General features: G+C 38.7%; 1 protein-coding gene across 1 annotated transcript; it reads right to left on the bottom strand.

Annotated features, from left to right (window-relative positions):
* Positions 1 to 86: 86 nt before the first annotated feature.
* Positions 87 to 1,442, bottom strand: J7T54_002847 (uncharacterized protein; the record flags this gene model as incomplete). The annotated part of the gene is made up of 2 exons (XM_051507475.1): positions 87 to 532; positions 656 to 1,442. 2 exons carry the CDS (start codon positions 1,440 to 1,442, stop codon positions 87 to 89), a joined length of 1,233 nt encoding a protein of 410 aa, XP_051361307.1.
* Between the last annotated feature and the right edge of the window lie 17,449 nt (positions 1,443 to 18,891).

Genomic DNA, 18,891 nt, shown 5'->3' with positions numbered 1-18,891 from the left:
TAACATGAGCAGAATAGCTTAGATAGCCAATACCTAACCCTTCAACCCTACTAACCCTACTAACCCAACGGTACACTTCTCTCTGTCTAATGGGAGCTTATGGCATGGAGGCCAGCAATACGTCCAAAGACGAGTGCCCGCATAACGGCCACTGCATTTGGAGCCTTCTCGTAGAAATGGCCAGTAATCTCACCTGCAGCATATAGATTAGGAATGATGCCTCTCTGGCCAAGAACGCGCGCTTCCACATCAGTCGCAATGCCGCCGAAAGTGTAGACAATGGCCGCGGCTAAGGGGAATGCGGTATACGGCGGAGCGTCGAGCGGCCTAGCCCAGTTCGATTTCGATGGTTGCAAGCCTGAGGTAGTGGCGAGATTATCAAGCCGGCCCGCCGTAAAGTCAGACATGTTTGCGTTGCAGGCTGCATTGTAGTTTAAGATTGTGTTCAGAAGCGCTTGTTCCGGCATCCCCATCTGTGCCGCCAGACCAGAAATCGTGTCCGCTGTCACCGGCGGCATATCGGAGCGGATAGCTGCCTCATGGTCCTCCAATTGAAAAAATCTGGAATCACAAATTGCCCAGGCTAAGCGGCCCGGTGTGTCAAAATGTATGGTTCTGGAAAGATGCTCCCACGTGTCATGCACGAGTCCAGCACCTTCATCTAGGAACCGCTTTCCGTCCTGATTCACCACAACCCCGTACGGGTAATTGAGGACCAGTGGCGCTGGCTGACTGCTCCGTGGGTCGATTACTTCGCTGTGCATTCCGTTCCAATCGCCAGAGGCCTTGGCTCCGTTGGCCAGCGCCATCTGGATGCCGTCGCCGGCGTTCCAGGCCGTCCCAGGTGATATCGGTCTCAACGTCTCCGCACCAGGACCAAGATGAGTACGCAGCATGTCTGGACTGCCTTGAAACCCACCACTGGCAAGCACAACAGACCGGGCAATGATTCGTCGCCCATCAGCTGCCTCAATTATGGCCTGTCCTCGGCCAAGATGAAGTCGCTGGGCACGGCAATTATACACCAGTTGGACACCCTTCGATTTGGCTGATTGCTTGAGGGCTTCCACAATGGCAGCACCTTTGCCAATAGGCTGGATCCTGTTAGGCCAAGATTTCAAGAAATAGTCCATGGCGTGAAACTGCACCCCCTGCTTTTCGAGCCATTGGAGGGCTTCAGGGGCCTGGCTAGCCAGCCTTTCGAAATACGCGCGGTCGCCACCACTTCCGCTTGCAGCCACCATGTCGTCCACGAAGCCTGGTAATACCTCATTGACAGATGGCATTCGCATGTTGGCAGGGCTCCAGCGTGAGTTTCCACCGCTCGCATGCTCTGGTGCATGCTCTAGCACGGCTATCTGCGACGAGGGCGAGAATTCTGCAGCTGATACTGCAGCGGCGAGGCCGGCAATGCCATGACCAACTACGACAAGGTCGTACATGCTGATATACTCGAGTCTGAAAATCTTAGAGGACTAGGCTTCAGGGTGTTGGTGGTCTATGTCTCTTGGAACACTTCTTGGTCGCGGTATTATTCGAAAATTGAGGCTCTTATATACAAGCTTCAGATGCTCGCGGACTCCTGCAGGGGTGAGTGCGCGTGACCACATTGCGATGACTCGATCTTCCTGAAGTAGAGTAGCCGCTGCAGTAAAAAGAGATGCGTCTGAAATTATTATGGAGCGGACGGTCCTTTTGTAGCGGTGTGTTTTGATTATACCACAGATGGCGTAACGTGATTGATAAGCGAATATCCCAGACAAGCCAATGTCCCACGAATCGACTCTTCCATATTATCGTTATTTGATCAATTAATCTATACCAACTAAGTACGGCAGTTCCAAATAATGAGGCTAGTATGAATCTAGCACTTCAAGCCCTTCCAAAAGACCCAGAGCTAAGCGTATGACGTACAGCACAGATCTACCAGGTGTATAGAAAGAAGCTACGCCGCCATCAGCAGAGTACACAGCCTTGAAGCGACATCACAGGGTAAGACGTCATCAATGTGCGGGTCCCTCCTCTTTTGCTCACTGTGCGCCTGCAAGGAGGTAATAATAATAGCGATGTGTGGTCCAAGGTAGATGCCAAATGCGAATACGGGCCTAAGTACCCTAAACTCCAGAGAATATATGATAATGCTAACTATTCATATAGGAATAATAAGAGATATATCATATAAATATCTGTTGAAACGTAGGTTGCATGTTCTTTGTATTGTTGTTCTACTTGGCCGGGCCTCCTGTGACCTTGGGGCCCTAGAGAATTTTCTTGCTTAAGTAATACGCATTGCGTTCAATCAAAACGAATTGCTAAAGTGGGTTCCGCGCCTCGTGGCCCACTGTCCAGCGTTGCACAGTTAACTCCGGTCCAACAGAACTTACCTGCTCGAGGACTCACCCGGTATCCTTGTTCAAACGGATCAACACTGCCACACTCAAGCAGTCGACAACCAATAGGAGGAAAAATTTCCCACTCACGTGGCAGCACATGCTGTCGGACACGTGACCGCTTTGGTGGAGGCACGGCCCGAGTTAGTGTGTGTGTTCGTTGTTGTTCTTCTTCTCGATCGTGCTGTGTGCTAATTCCTTCATTCCAGCCATCTCCAGACCCCTCTTTGCTTAGTCACCGCGGTCCGACCCCCTTCGGTCCGACACACCCCCCTAGATAAAGCCATCGCGGCTTGATCTGCACACCTATTCGCGCCGTAGCTAGGTGGTTATTTCGAGCCGTAGTTAGGAGGTTATTCCTACTTCCGAAAGGAGCGTTATAACCGTATCCGTGATATTATCTAGCTACCGCTATGGCCGTAGCCGATCGCTTATATCCACAAGTCCTAGCTACTATACGAAGGCGTTAAACGCCGCGTTCGAGAGCACCTTTGTGAGCCCGTCTGCGAGTATCTTACCGGATGGTGTGTATTCCACGGATATCGTTCCTTTTGATAATTCCTACCGTAGCCAGTGATTGTAGATATCTATATACCGTAGCCGTGTATTTAGCTAACCGATCTACGTATTAACGAGCTTGATCGTTTGCTTATTATTATACTAAATATATATCCCGCTACTATCTTTAAGATCGAGCCCGATTTCCTTTAGTAGCCGGCTAATAAATATCCCTTCTTTAGATACTTATAATAGCGCTAATAGCTCTACTTCCGTTATTAAAGTTATAACCGTAGCTTGCTTATTAGCCCTCTAGCTAACGATCCCTCCGAATAGCCGTATTATATATATTTATAAGCTCTTCCGATCGATTAAATTATCGGTAAATAAGGTATCGCTAGCTATATCGAAGCTATTGCTTCCTCTAAATTAAAGGGTAAGGCTATAACTATTCCTTAGATATAGGAGCGTTCGGTCGGCGGCCCTATGGTATTCGGGACCGGGATTATAACTATACCTTACTAGCCGCGAGATTACGAAAGTAATATCGGGTCTTATAATAACTACGATATATAGGATCGACCTAATCTTCCGTTAATAGCTTTAGATCACCGCGATCGTGGCTTGGCCGCTATACGGTAATAATTCGATCTACTTTATCGGTATTCGAGCCTCGCTACCGGGATCTAGGGTTATTACTAGGTTAGCGATCTTAATAATATATTCGGATTAGTATAACTAGATTAACTTCCTTATACAATCCCGTAGGACTACGATCCCTAGATATTACTCGAGAGTATACCCTCTAGTTATTAGGTATCGTAACTATAGCTATTTTATTAAAGTAGCTATAGCCTCGCGTGATTCCTTCTAGAATACTAACGCGATATTATTAATATAATAGAAGATAATAATCCCGGCCTAGATTATATAATAAGGCTCGTAAGGGACTATTTTAAAGCCTAGACCCTCGAGGGCGCCTTTGAATTCCTTTTGCTATAGTAGAGGTAACTCTCGGAGTCCGTAAAGGGCCTTCTTTATATAAAGAAGTCTTCTTGCCTTCCTATAGCCTAATAATAGCCTTATAAAAACCACTTATTCTAATTTAGCGTTTATAAACGTATTTATAGTATCGTATTATATTAATTCGAGGTCGAAGCGTGCCGCGATCGCGATAAGCGTTCGGAATAACCTCCCGGCTAGGGTGGCTATATAGGTCTCTTCTAACCCTATTCCCTATTATTAATCGCCGCGTACGACGAGCCGGGCCTTATAGTTAAGGAAGAAGCTATCTTAGTCGAACTTATAGGTATATACCTATATATAATCAAGGATCTATGATCTATTTACTTACTCCTTTAGGATCTTATCCTAGGAGTCTATCTCTTTATGACTCTAAAGGTATAATTCTTCTGCTTCTAGGAAGAGCTTTCCTAGTAAATACCTCTCAAGGTTACTATAATAACGAGGAAGTAAGGGGAGGTCCCTTTAGTATATACGATCCTGATCCTAATGATCTTGTCGTGGTGCCTGCTGTAGTAGGCGTTATAGCTTAGCCCTATTGATCTCTTTCCCCTAATAGAGACCTATTAGGGTAATAAGGCGGCCTGCTATAAAAGCTACTTACTAAGGAGCCTCCTTTTCGCTTGCTAGGGACGGCCATCCTAATACCTCTATCTTAGTGATCGATTTCGCGAATAACGCTACTAATAGTAACTCCTATGGGGTCGGATATAGGGTCTTAGGACTAGTAGCACTGTCTTCTACCCCGTTATCTTATTTTTCCCCTAAAATTATAACACCGTGGCCGAAGGAAGTCAGCGGTATAGTCATAAGGAATCACGGAGGCCTCGGATACTATAGCGTACCGCTATATTAGTATCAATAATACGTACCCGACTTAATAATATTATACCTAACCTCCGGATCTTCCGAGCGCTTTAGGTATAATATACTTACTTTTACTTATAAAGGGAGAAATAAGTTTAAGTTTTATAAATATACTACCTATACCTTCTCTCCTTACCTGATCTATCCTACTATTATTATAATTTCTTAAACTTCTTAATAAAGATTACCTAAGGAGAGAATATTAGACTCTTTAGATCGCGAGGGCGAGGAACTTACTTAAGAGTTCCTCCCTCCCGAAGCTTCTAAAAATTCTATATCTAACGGGCCCGAATCGCCGTTATACTAAGAACTAGTATAAGAATAAGAATAAGATCTATAGAGTAAACCTATAGAAATAGAAGTCTAAGTTCCGGATTATCCGGAATATTTCCCGGATTTCTAAGTATAACTAAATACTCTAGCACTATCTTCTATACTAGAGTTAAGTCTAGGGGGTCGATTATAGGATCTCCGAGTATAGTAAGAGCGACTCTAGGAAGAGAATTAGCTACGAAAAGATATTATAAAGCTTAAATAAGAATAGATACGCCTCCGATAAGCCTATATAATACTATAGTTATAGGGATACTTTAGAGGAGTAGTAAATATTAAAGCTTTAGATAAGGAAGTAAAGATTATTAATTTTATATAACTTACTCTTTCTTTATCCTTTAAAGCCCGAGATAATTAATTACTAGATTTACGATAAGCTTTCCGTGGAGTAAAGACACGGTATAGCACCGATAAAAATAAGATCCTAAAAGCTCTCGATAAAATATATTAAATATATCGAACCCGCTAGGAAAAATATATAGGAGAATAACGAACCGAAGCTAATAAAGAAGCGCTATAAGGAAACTAGCCTACTTTCGAGGAGTAGACTTTAAGTCTTATAAAAGATATAGTAAATTATAAGCTATTATTAATAGCATAGCTTAAGAGTACCTAGTAACGAGATATATAATCCCCCCGAGAGTTCTATATCTACCTCGATTTACTAGAGTAATACTTCGAATAAAAGCCTAAAATAAACCGGGCTTTTTATTACTTTATAAAGCTATAGCCTAAATTATATAATTATATTTATATATAGGGAAGTAAGTTACTTACTATCCGCGAAGATATTATCGCTATCGCTAAACGCGTATAGGATATATTTATAATATAAAGGCAGAAGAGACCTATAGCACCTACGACTAATACCCGCGCGCTACCTATAAAGCGGCAGAAGCCTAACTAGAATACGGCGCGGAGGCTAATCATACCTAACGCGGGGGGTCCGCGGGCCTTAAGTATAAGTGGTTCTACTAAACCACCCCGCTAAAATAGTAACCTAGTTATTAAGGGCAAGCTATTATAGTGCTTTAAGTACTAGAGTACTAAGTAACTCATAAACGCATGTCTTAATAAGCTAAGGATAGGTAGGCTAGGAAAAGCTAGCCGACCTAGGAGGGGCTAGCCTAGGTCGGAAGGGCAGGTATATAAGTAAGAACGGCCCGAAGTATATAGGCCACGGTTATACTTTATAGGGAACGTGATAAGGAAACGCGAGCTAAGCTCGATATTAATACCGCTTACGATATTATTAGTTCCGCTTACGCACGAGAGAAGAAACTCTAACTATCGCTATTAATATCCCCGCTATTATATAATATAATATATCGGGGTTTAGAATATAATAGCGTTTAGATCGTATCTCTTATTAGTACCGATAATTATAAAATAACCTATACCTTTATACGATATTATATAGGAATCCGACGCCTAAGAGCCGCCGATTAAGTATTCCCTATACTCCTAGGAATACTAGTATTAGAAAACGAGCGGATATATATTAATTACTTCTAGAAATAGTAATAGTTCGAGTATAATTTTTAATAAATCCTTATAATCTTATAAAGGACAGTAAAGAAGAACCGCCGCTAGGGCGCACGAATTTATATAATTTACCCTATAGAAGAGATATTACCTTTTCTAAGAGAAGAAGAATAAGAATCCGAAGCTTCTATATTATAAAAAGCTAAATAAGTCCCTATCGAGCTATATAACTTTTTAGACGTATTCACGCTCGATAAGAAGACTATTCTCCCCCGATATCGAGCTTTAGATTATATTATTAACCTTATTAAAGGCGAATTACCTCCGTTTAGGCTAATATACCTATTATCGCCTAAGGAGCTCCGAGAACTAAAGGAATACTTATAAAAAGCTCTTATAGATAGTATTATTTAGTCTTCGAAAAGTCCTATAAGCGCCCTAATCCTCTTTATACTAAAGAAAGATAGAAGTCTATACCTTTACGTAGACTATAGGGGCTTAAATAAAGTTATTATAAAGAACCGATATCCGCTATTATTAATTATAGAGATTATAGATTAAGTAAGGGGTTCTCGGTATTTTTCTAAGATTAATATTAAAGATATATATTATCGTATCCGAATTAAAGTAAGAGATAAATAGAAAATAGTATTTTATACGCGGTATAGTTATTACGAATACCGTATAATACCTTTCGGTCTTATTAATACGCCTATAATATTCTAAGAGTATATCTATAGTATACTTAGATCTCTATTAGATAATATATATATAATATACTTAGATAATATCTTAATCTTTTCTAAGACTAAGGAAGAATATATATAATACCTATAATAGGTACTCGAAAGGCTCTAGAAAGCTAAGCTCTTCGCTAAACTATCGAAGTATACCTTCTATAAAGAAGAGGTCGATTTTTTAGGATTCCTAGTTAATATCTAAGGAGTCGCTATAGACCTAAAGCGGGTCGATATAATTATAACGTAGAAGGAACCCACGATATACTAAGAAATTTAAGTCTTTATCGGGTTCTATAATTTCTATCGCTAGTTTATCTACGGATTTTCTAAGATAGTATAACTATTAATAGCCTTACTTAAAGGGAGTAAAGATAGTAAGAAGCCCGATTAAGTATATCTTAGGAGTAAGGAAATAACTACGTTTCGTATTCTTATCGATACTTTTTAGAAAGCGCCTCTCCTTTAATACTATAACCCTATATATAAACTTCGGGTTAAAATAAACGCGTCTAAGAAATCTATAATAGGGATCCTTTCTTAGTAAGATACTAAAAGAAAGTAGTATCTAATTACCTTTTAGTCCCGAGGATTCCAGGGTCTAGAATTAAATTATAGTACTCCCGATTAAGAGATAATAGCTATCGTCGAGTCCTTTAAGTATTAGAGGCACTATATTAAAGGAGCTATATATATAATCGAGGTTCTAAGTAATTACTAGAACTTATAGAGCTTTATAAAGTAACCTAGACTACTAGGACGATAAGCTAGATAGTATCTGTTCCTTACCTTATATAACTTTATAATTAAATATCGCACGGGGAAGTCGAATCCTACGGATATACTATTAAGGCGGCCCGAATATAACGGTAAATCGCCTAAGAATAATATACTTATCCCTCTATTAGAAGAACGCTTAGTCTAACGTATTAGAATAACGTCTATATAAGTATAATAGATTTATATATAAGATATCCACAGAGATATCTATACTCTTAATCTAGATAAGGGACTAGAAGAGTTAATCTACGAAGCCTAATAAAATTAGGATCGTTACGAGTATAATAATCGGGATAAAGACACCCGACGCTTAACCATATAAATAAGACTATTATAAATTAATAGATAAATTTAGATTCTAAATTATCCTAGCCTTATAAAAGAATTACTCTATCTATACCACGATAATCCTCTTACGGGATATTTTAGAACTTAAAGAATATTAGTCTTATTAAAGAGGAAATTCTTTTAGAATAAAATATATAAATAAGTAAAGGAATATATCTAAACTTATCCGGTTTATTAAGGTATTACCCTAAGAAAATATAAGCCTTACGGGAAACTCTAATTATTATTATATCCATTAAGACCGTTCTAAGAAATTACTATAGACTTTATTACTAGGTTATTATTAATATAGGACTGTTATAATAACGAAATAGATATAATTTTAGTTATAGTAGATCGATTTATAAAAATATATTATATTTTTCCCGTTATTATAATAATTATAGTACCTAACGTAGCTAAATTAGTTTATAATAAAATTAAATTAAAATAAGGTCTACCTAAGGGTATTATAATAGATAGAGGAACTATCTTTATTAATACCTTCTAGTCTTCGCTATATTATACTTCTCGTATATATAGGCGGTTATTAATAGCGTTTTACCTATAAATAGATAGCTAGACTAAACGAATAAACTAGATATTAGAATATTACTTTCGTTATTTTACTATAAATAATTAGAATTCCTAGCCACTCTTACTAAAATAAGTAGAATTTACTATAAATAATATACTAAATATAACTATAAAGCTATCGCCTTATAAGGCTCTTATAGGATATTATCTATAGTTTTATATACGTATTAGGGATAATATACTAAAAGGGAAGGTATTAAATATAAGATAACGTGTTAAGAAGCTTATAAAGTTATAGGAATAGCTAAAATAAAATTAATAAAAAGTAAATATACGGTAGGAAAAAATATTATAATTAATCTCACTAAGAACTCTAGCTATAATAAAGCAATCTAGTAAGGTTAGAGACGAAATCCCTCCGACTTAAAGGTAACTTTCGGAAACTTATACCGCGTTTCGTAAGGCTACTTTAAGTTTTAGAGCGTATTAGTATATAGGTATATTATCTTATACTCCCCGAAAAGTATTATAGGATATATAATATATTCTATATTAATAGATTAGAACCTTAGACTATTAGATAAGAATACCTCTAAGGAGAGGTAGTATTATTAATATCGGACCTCGAAAACGAAGTTAATTAATAAGAAATTAAATCTATCTAAGCCTATAAGCGGGTAAGTAGATAACTACTATACTTAGTAAAATAGAAGGGCAAGCTAGCTAAATATAATTAGTGGGTAGACTTAGAAGATATATAAGTACCCCGTTACGTAAAAGAATACTATAAAAAGCGTAAAGGACGCGGGCGTAGAGTAATCCCGGCTTTACTAAAGAGGAGGCGGGGTCGACCACGCGAGAATAAGGGGTAACTATACTTAGTATAGAGGAACTATACCTATATTTATAGTATAATTAATTAAGGGATAATAGATACTATAACGCTAAGTTTATTCTAAAAGCCTATATATAGTATAAAATCAAATAATAGCGTACTAAGGTATACCCGATTAGGTAGGGACCTTAGCGCGATAATAAGTAAATACGCGGCGGAAGCTATTACTCTTATCACTACGCGTAATATAAAGGGTATTATCCCTAAGAAGCACTATCTATCTACGGTATACGTCTTTACGTATCTATAGCTAGGAAACTCCTAAAGGGTCGTTCTTACTAAGATATAAAGTAATCGCTATAGCGTATATATCTTTAGCTTCTATACCTAAATACTAGCTTAAAGGCTATATACCCCGCTATAAGGTAGTACGGCGCCTTAATACTTTAGCGTTATACGTGGGTATCTATATCGAATATTAGTCGCGTTATATCTAACCTAACCGACGAACTTACGTCGCGATTAATTACTTTACTATTAATCTTATATCGGGAACGATAAGCCTTCTCTATCTTATTAAAAGCTAGTAAAACCTCGAAAAATAAGCTAGTATAAGCATAACGAGTCTCTTTAGAGAATATAATCTTATTAAGTAACGTAATACGAATAATCTCTATAATAATAATATACGGCTCTTTATTAGAGTTTAGTATTATATACTAGAGTTAGCGAAAAGAAACTAGGAAGTTATCGCACTCTTAGCGATTACCCTCTATAAGGTCTACCGGCTAGGATTATTAATAGAGTCCTAATTAAATCGTAGAGGAAGACTTACTTAATCATAAGTCTTATACTTACGGTTATACGTAATATAGCGTGAACCTAGAGGTATATAATCGATAAAAGGCGTAATAATATCCTATTCCTCTATAGAAGCCTTAGTAATAAGCTTTAGTATATAAACTACTAAATAATAGTAAGGTATATACTATAAGTAAGGTTCCTTATCGCTACTATAATTATTATTATTAAATTACTTATCTATAGACGCCTTATATTCTAGCTAATTATTAAAACCAGGCCGCTATAATAAGAACTAGTCTTTAGTAAGAGGCTACGCTTTATACTCGCTCGGCTTATAAGATAAGGCGAACTCGCTATTATAAAGGCTCGAAAATAGCTAACTAAGCTTATCACCCCTAGGGCCTTTATTTATTATTCTTTTATCCTTATCTAAAGCTAGAGGAGTAATAGGGCTAGCGTTAACCTAGGGAGACGATAGCGTAGTAGTCCGAGCACCCGCGAAAAGCCGCTAGGTAGTAAGCTAAGCTTCACCCTATCCTATATAACGAAGATCTCGCTCTATAGAAAACTCGCTATCGCGAGATAGGGATTTATATCGCCGAGCGATCACCCTAGCGAGTATAGGAGGGCGAGGAAATTACGTAACGATACTATCGTAAAGAGGCTACGTAGGCAGGGTATCGTTATTATAAGTATCCTAGGATATAGATAAGGCGCGAATATAACCTTCAGGATCTATAGGAATAAGAGGGCTAGTAAGGAAAATCTTTACTTAAGGTATAATAGGGGGTTATATCTTATTTATCTCTAAACTAGTAGGTAGTAGTAGTATATCCTTTATTAACCTATTAGCGGAAGGGTCGCGTACCTAAGTTAATAGCGCGCCCTAACGATTAAAAAAGCGACGAGTAGTCGCGTCGGTAGCTAATCTAGCCCTAGCTATAGAACGTCCTACCTAAGGAGCTTTTATAGACCGAGACTTAAATCGACTATAACGAGATACCGAACTATTAATACTACGATAAGAATAAGCAAAAGGAGAGGCCTAAGACTATATAGGGCCTTTAATAAGAGTCTTAGGAGGCGCTATAGTAAATAAAGTTATAAAGAAGTAGGAGGTTAAAATCTAACGAAAGCTCTCGAGTATCTAAGATACCGTTAAGGATATAGGAGTTAAGGGAGAAGCGAGAGTAAATCGTGCCTATGATAGTATCGATTCACCCCCGAATCCTACCTTACTATAAGACTTTTCGAAAATCAAGAGGCGGGGTAGCTAGTTACCCCGTAACCTTATAGCTTATTAAATCGCCCCGCCGTACGATAGATTTATTATAAGCGAGTCTAAGCGTCGAGGACGACGCCTTAGAGGAGAGGGGATAATTATAACACCGTGGCCGAAGGAAGTTAGCGGTATAGTTATAAGGAATCACGGAGGCCTCGGATACTATGGCGTACCGCTATATTGGTATTAATAATACGTACCCGACTTAATAGTATTATACCTAACCTCCGGATCTTCCGAGTGCTTTAGGTATAATATACTTACTTCTACTTATAGAGGGAGAAGTAAGTTTGAGTTTTATGAATATACTACCTATACCTTCTCTCCCTACCTAATCTATCCTACTATTGTTATAAAAATATTAAGACCGTAGCCCTTGGGACCGTAGCCCTAACTATTAGCAACGTAATCGTTATTATCCTTAAGGAAAGAGGTAGTAGGGTTATTACTATTATCCTATTACGGCTAGAAGTCCGTTTCCTTGATCTAATTAAGTAAGGTAGTGATCTCTTTCGTTTTTATATAAAGGAAGTTATCCTTAAGTTATTCCACGCTTCTAGGGAAGACCTGGGTCTTATTAAAGATAATATCCCTCGTCGAGTAGGTCTTGTTAAGTAGCGGGTTCTAGATCCGATAGATATTCATTAACTAGTAGCCTATAAAGTAGCTAATAAATACTTTCGGATTAAGCTTATAAAGGCGTCGATTCTTCTGTTATATGTCTTTCTTTATTATAAACGCCTTATAGCCGTAAACTCGAAGGTAGCTAAGTTATAGCTTTCGATATTAAATAACGATACTATTACGGTAGGCTAGGAAGGTGAATAGCCGCTCGTAAGGGGATTTCTAGTTATAGATATACTTTAGAAGGCGGTTATAGAGATATATCGCCGTAGCGTAAGTCTTACGCTAAAGGTCCTCTAGAAGATAAGCCCCTTGCCTTATTAAACGAGCTTTTATTGTAATTATCCCTCCTAACTTCTCCGCGCCCTTATTTTAAGCCTGGGTCTTAGGTGCTAACGACTCGATCGAAATACCTATTTCTTCTAGTATCGTGCTAACGGCTCGTTTAATTAGGGTGATCTCGTTATCGTACTTAATAATCCGGGGCTTGATTTAGTAGTATAGGTCGAAGGTCTTAAATAGTATCTTAAAGGTAACGATAATATACTTTACTATTCGATTGGCTAGGTGGAAGTCCTAGATATAGCCGGACTAGCGGTCTATAAATAGTATCAAGCTATTAAATCCTTCTATATCTTAGATCAAGTATATTAAATCGACCGCTAGCCGTAGACCTAGCCCTTTATCGTATGACCGCGACGCTTATGATACCTGCCTCGTGATCTTAGTTAGGGCATAGTCTTCGTATTCCGTTATAGTCGGGCCCTTGATCTTTGCACCCGTTAAGCGATTGATTAATCTACTAAGGGCTTCGGGACCCGGATAGCCTAGATGAAGATACTAATCTCGGGCGTTAGCTTTGCTTGATTTCTTATAATATAATCGCGTAGCCGGAAAGGCGCCCTATAGTAGGTTATTGTGTGATATTATATCTTCGAGGATATACTAGTCGTGACGATTAAGTAAAGTCCCTAGGATAGAGCTATAACGCGTACGTAAGTAATTATTACCTAGGCTCTGATCTTATTAGATTTCCTGTCTTTTTAATTTCCGTAGCGAGACTATATTACACGCAAATCCCTTATAATAGGCTATATTACGAAGGATTAGATTCCTTATAGCTATAGGGGCGGTTAGCCGGATTATAATACTACCGTAGCCGATCACAAGGACCTTCTAAGTCCTTGCGTAAATAGTATCTATTAGTGTAGCCTAGATAAAGTCTATAAAGCATGCCTTATTATAGAAGATATATAATATAGCTCCGGAGTTAAGGATTGCTATGTCTTTAAGGGGATATAAAGAGCCTAAAAGTGCTACTTCTATTAATATTATAAGGAGCGCGGTAGGGACCTCTCTAACCCCTCGTACGAGTCACTCGCTCGATAAGGCCGACGATGATAGCTCTTCCTACCTTATGGTAGTCAGCTTCTTAATTTCCCCTTTAAGGCCTTTATTAATAACGAGGTTCTAGTCTACTATTTTATGTATGGCCTTATTCTCTTTGAATTACTTAGGTAGCTTATCCTTAAAGATATAGAAGTATTTAGATAGCTAATAAAATTACCTATAAGCGCGGTATATAGTCTTTGTCTTCGGGGATGACTTCTTCTTAGGCGTTACCTTATTTTTTAAGGTCTTTTACTTCTTTAAGGCAGGGAGAGGCTCGGTAGCTTTATTATAAAGAGTCGGCTTATCGGAGGTATCGGAAGCTGTATTAGTAATAAAGGCGCCCCTCTTAACGCCTCGGGTCTTCCTTATAAGTTATTTATTAGTCCTGATTTCGTACCGGATTCGATTTATAATCTCTCGATAAGAAAGGGTGTTATTCTTAATCTCTTATAAAAGCTCGGCCTTCTAAATCTATAACGAGGGACTAACGAAGGGCTTAGTTAAGCTTTATAGGGGCTAGTACCACGAGATAACCTCCTTTGAATTTAGGAGGCTAAGGGTCTCTGACTTATATATAATCTCTTTAAATCGCTCTACCTATCTTATTAGGTCTCGAGGTACCTTTAATATAGTATAAAAGAAATCACCCTATATAGTTTGTTAAAAATAGGGACCCAATGCCCCTATTAGGTGCCTTACGAGGCCCTCTCATATGACACTTGCAGGGGCCCCCTGGAACTTACAGGGATCTTTCAGGGGACTGATACAAGGGTCCACAGCGCTTACGAATGCGCTTACGAATGCAGTGCTTCTGAAGCCTTCTATAATATTCGAAGGTTAGCACTGCCACACTCGCTATTATAAATCAAACCTTCTATAATCTTCCACTAGGTTTGGTTTGATCCACTCTTTTACAAGGCATTACAGCGCCCTCACGCCTATAAATATAGGCCTTCATTCACTACTAGATAGTTCTTTTGAATCAAGTCGTCATTCTTTTACCTGTTTGCCTACCCTAAAAATCATCGAATTAGTCGCGATCTTCCTTCCACTGCGCCTATAAGAGTATTACTCTTTAATATTATTATCACGGCCCCCTCGCTTATAGTAGTATAACACGGTATACGCAAAAGTTATAATAGAACCAAAAAAAAAGGTACGAGTCCACGCTCTTTATATTAACTTATTACTTTACTCTAATACGAACCTGGATCTACTAGACCTAGCTAGCACATCTTACGTTAGAGAGATAGATTAAAGCTGATACTAAAAACTATCGCTAAATATAAGTTTAGAAAAGACTCCTAAGAATTAATAACCTAGCTTAAATTAGTAACTACGAACAGCTATATCTCTAATTTCTTTAAGTATCCGACGAACGTAAGCGGGGCTAGCTACCTAGCTTCGGCGTAGAGGATATACTAGCCTATAACTACTATTCTAAAGAGATCTTATTTTTTTAACTATTAGACTAATTTACTAAATTAATCGTAATCCTGATATATAAGGGTATCGCGGAGGTGAATAAGGAGGGGAATCTAGGTAGGTAATCGGGCGGTAGGTTATATATAATAAGCATAGGCTAAGGCTAAGGTCTTAAGCGCGAGGTATTAATTTAATACATGAAACTATTAGCGATGTTTGAACACGCTGTGAAAGATGCTGCTAGCGTTGTTATTGATGACGCTGTTATTAATGACGCTGTTACTAATGATGTTAAAGATGCTGTTAGCGAAGCTATTACCGAGCGTGCCTTCTGCTTAATTTAAGCGTGATATCTCGTATAACGCTTGTTATTCCTCTATATCCCTCTCCGCTATATCCTAAAATCCTATATCCCTCGTCTATAAACAGATCTACCGCTAGCTACTTCCTCGGCTATATTAGGAATAACCTAAGCCTTAACTCGCCTATCCTCTTTCTCTTCCTAGTCTAGATAGGCTATTTATTCCTCCTTAGTCTAGTCCTTGCGTGGCCTTCTCACGGTATATTACTTACCTATCCGCTTATAATTAAGATAATATTTATATACCTTCTTACTAAAGCGTAATAGTAAGCCTATCGCCTTCCGATATTACTAGTTAATCTTCACGCTACTTTATAGTAGCGCTTTATACTAGGCCTCTCGATTAGCAATATATTATTCGTATATAACGCATAGATAGTTATAGCGGAATTATGGCTTTAGCGCGGGCTCTAGCGCGGGCTCTAGCTGTGGTTCCGGCGTGAGCTCTAGCTAGAGTTCTAGCGCTAGTTGAAGTCCTAATGCTAGCTCCGGCACGAACTCTATTAAAGAGGTCGGTAATAGTGCTAGCGGCGGCGGCGGCGGTTTAATAAGGTCGTGATAAAGTTATAATAGGGTTAATACTAACGCTACCCCCGGCGTTAACGATAGTATAATATACGTATAACGTAAGCGATATAGCCGTAATACTTTCGTGTGGCTAACCTTACTATATGTCGAGTATATAGGCGCTGCCCTAGCTCGTGTTAGTGCCCTAGAGGCTTCTTTAATAGCTTTAAATACGCTTAGCTCGCGGCGAGTGCTTATCTTTAGTAATATTAATCGTGCCGTGGCTTGATTAAATTATTATTGTGGCTCGATAAGGAACTATAGCCTCTTTTCTCGCTAAAGGTGCTAGTATATATAGCAATATTCTAATAAGAGCGGGCGCTATTCTTATATAAAGGGCTTAAGTATATGAGCGTAAGGGAGTCTAAGTAACGATATAAATTATCTTATATAGGTAGGAAGCTCCGTGCTTAGTATAAGTAGCTTCCTTTAGTCCTCGACCTTCCGTAACGCCTTATATAATATCTAGCCGTATATAGTATTATATAGCCTCTTATTAAGTTTAATAGGTATACGGAGTTATTACCTAGCCTAATTCTCCCGAAGCGAAGCTAGCTGATTAATAATTATATGCTTAATCGACTTCTAGGCGTTAAAAAGATCTAGCTAGCTCGTATTAAGATAATTCTTAATTAGCTAGTAAATACCCCTCGCCGCGGGATATAAATATATTATCGAAATATATATATTTATCGACCTAGGCTTTTATAAGCCTCTCTTTATATAAGTCGAGTTAGATTTCTATAATATAATAGACCTCTCGGGTATATATTATAATATAACGATCCCTAAGAGCCTAGAGCTTTTACTTAAAAGTTTTGATAGATATAGAGGCGATTAGCCTATACTATATCCTATAGAAATCCTTCTATATAAGTTAGCCCTCTAGCGTGTTAATATCCTCTTTTTTAAAGCTCGGTAAGTAATATAAAAAGACTGCCTTATTAATATACTAGAAGTATAATAGAGATACCGCGTTAGGGAAGTAAGAGGCTATAGTATTTATATAGGTAAGGTAGCGATCGGTAAGGATAATTATCGGTAGCCTTACGCTATAGGTCTCGTATATCGAGCGTAGCCGGTCTAACGTTTATATATAGTCCTCTTCCTCTTTCCCGCTAAGGAAGGCGAAGGCGATATAGAAAGACCGTTAGTAAGTATTAACCCCGACTATATCGAGTAAGGGTATCTAATATTATTTAGTCTTATATATATAATTAAGAATAAGGGTATCTAGGTATATACTTAGGTACCCTATCGACTCTAGATATATAAATAATATAGCTATAACTCGGCTAGTATTATCGAACCGGATACGATTCTAGAAGCCCTTATTCTTAAATTTATTAGCTAACGCGTATATAGTACTCTCCCTTTCTTAAGGTTCTCTCTTACCTCGCGTAATAAAATTATAGATATCTTACTAGGTCGCTAGTATATTAGACTATATACGGAAGTAAGTCCGAATATCCCTCGGCTATACTCTAGCGCTCGCGAGATTATTAATCGTAGATCTATCGGTATTAGATAATTAGCGATAGACTAGATAGGCCGTGATATCGATACTAGGGCCGTGGTTATAATACCCGAACTTAGTATTATCGCGATACGTAAGGCGCTAGACCGCCTTATTAAGCGACTCTTTTATAAGGATCGAGAACTCATATCCTATCCGCTTAGAGGTCGTATTCCGTACGCGCGGAATAGATATATCTAGCCTTATTCCTCGCCGATTATAGCTAATATATATAACCCGCCGACCGCTCGATATTATTTTCGACTTCGTGCTTATAAATACGTAGCCTCTAGCGGCTGCCTATACGTTAGCGGCTTAGATAAGGGCTTCGCGGGACGGATAGTCGTTCTCGGGGGGTAAAGTATTATTAATAGATACTTTAAGAGGTAGAGAATCGCTTATAATTATAAAGGGGCCCTCGGGTAACAATTAGTGGCTTAGTCGTGCGTTAAAAATAAGGCTCGCTAGGATACTCCTAATGAAGGAGTCGATTGTGTTTAATTATATAGTAAGTGTCGTTGATGATAGTATCTAATTGGTGTAAAGGCGGCTTTTATGGGCCGTTGCTTATATAAGGAATCTTATTTGGGCACCTGGGTGCCCGCCTATGGGGACCCCCTCTGAGCATGTCCATGCTGGACCATGCAAGTTTAAAAGTGATTTCTTCCCAGGTCGTTGCCGATTCTTCGTGAGTTATGTGAATAATCTCATTGCTGCTCAGCTCTTATTGACCAGAAATACATCAAGGTTGACCCCGCGGTGACCCCGCGGATAACAATGTCTTCAGGCAGATACAAATCTCGAAGTACAAAAGAAGCGCTGCCCGCTAGATCATGGCTTACAATAGGTACTTCGTCACTATCGACATAGACAGAAAGTTTGAGGAGCTCGTGGCAGCTGCTATACTTGCCGTTGAGAAGGCGGAGCGAGAGGAGGTGAAATCTCTACACAACCCCCGGCAAAGCCTAGGCATACACAAGCGATCGCAAGGAAAGAAGAATAGACCGGAGAGGACACTAACTCATAACAAATAGTACGTACCATAACTAGAGGAAGATGCATATATCAGATGCTAAATTGCCGATTATTTAGTACGTCTGGTAACTTC

This window comes from Emericellopsis cladophorae (genome assembly GCF_022114955.1).
Source record: "Emericellopsis cladophorae strain MUM 19.33 chromosome Unknown NODE_32_length_265932_cov_108_382166, whole genome shotgun sequence".
NCBI lineage: Eukaryota > Fungi > Ascomycota > Sordariomycetes > Hypocreales > Bionectriaceae > Emericellopsis > Emericellopsis cladophorae.
Note: the sequence above shows the minus strand (reverse complement) of the source record. Positions and strands in the feature narration are given on the sequence as shown.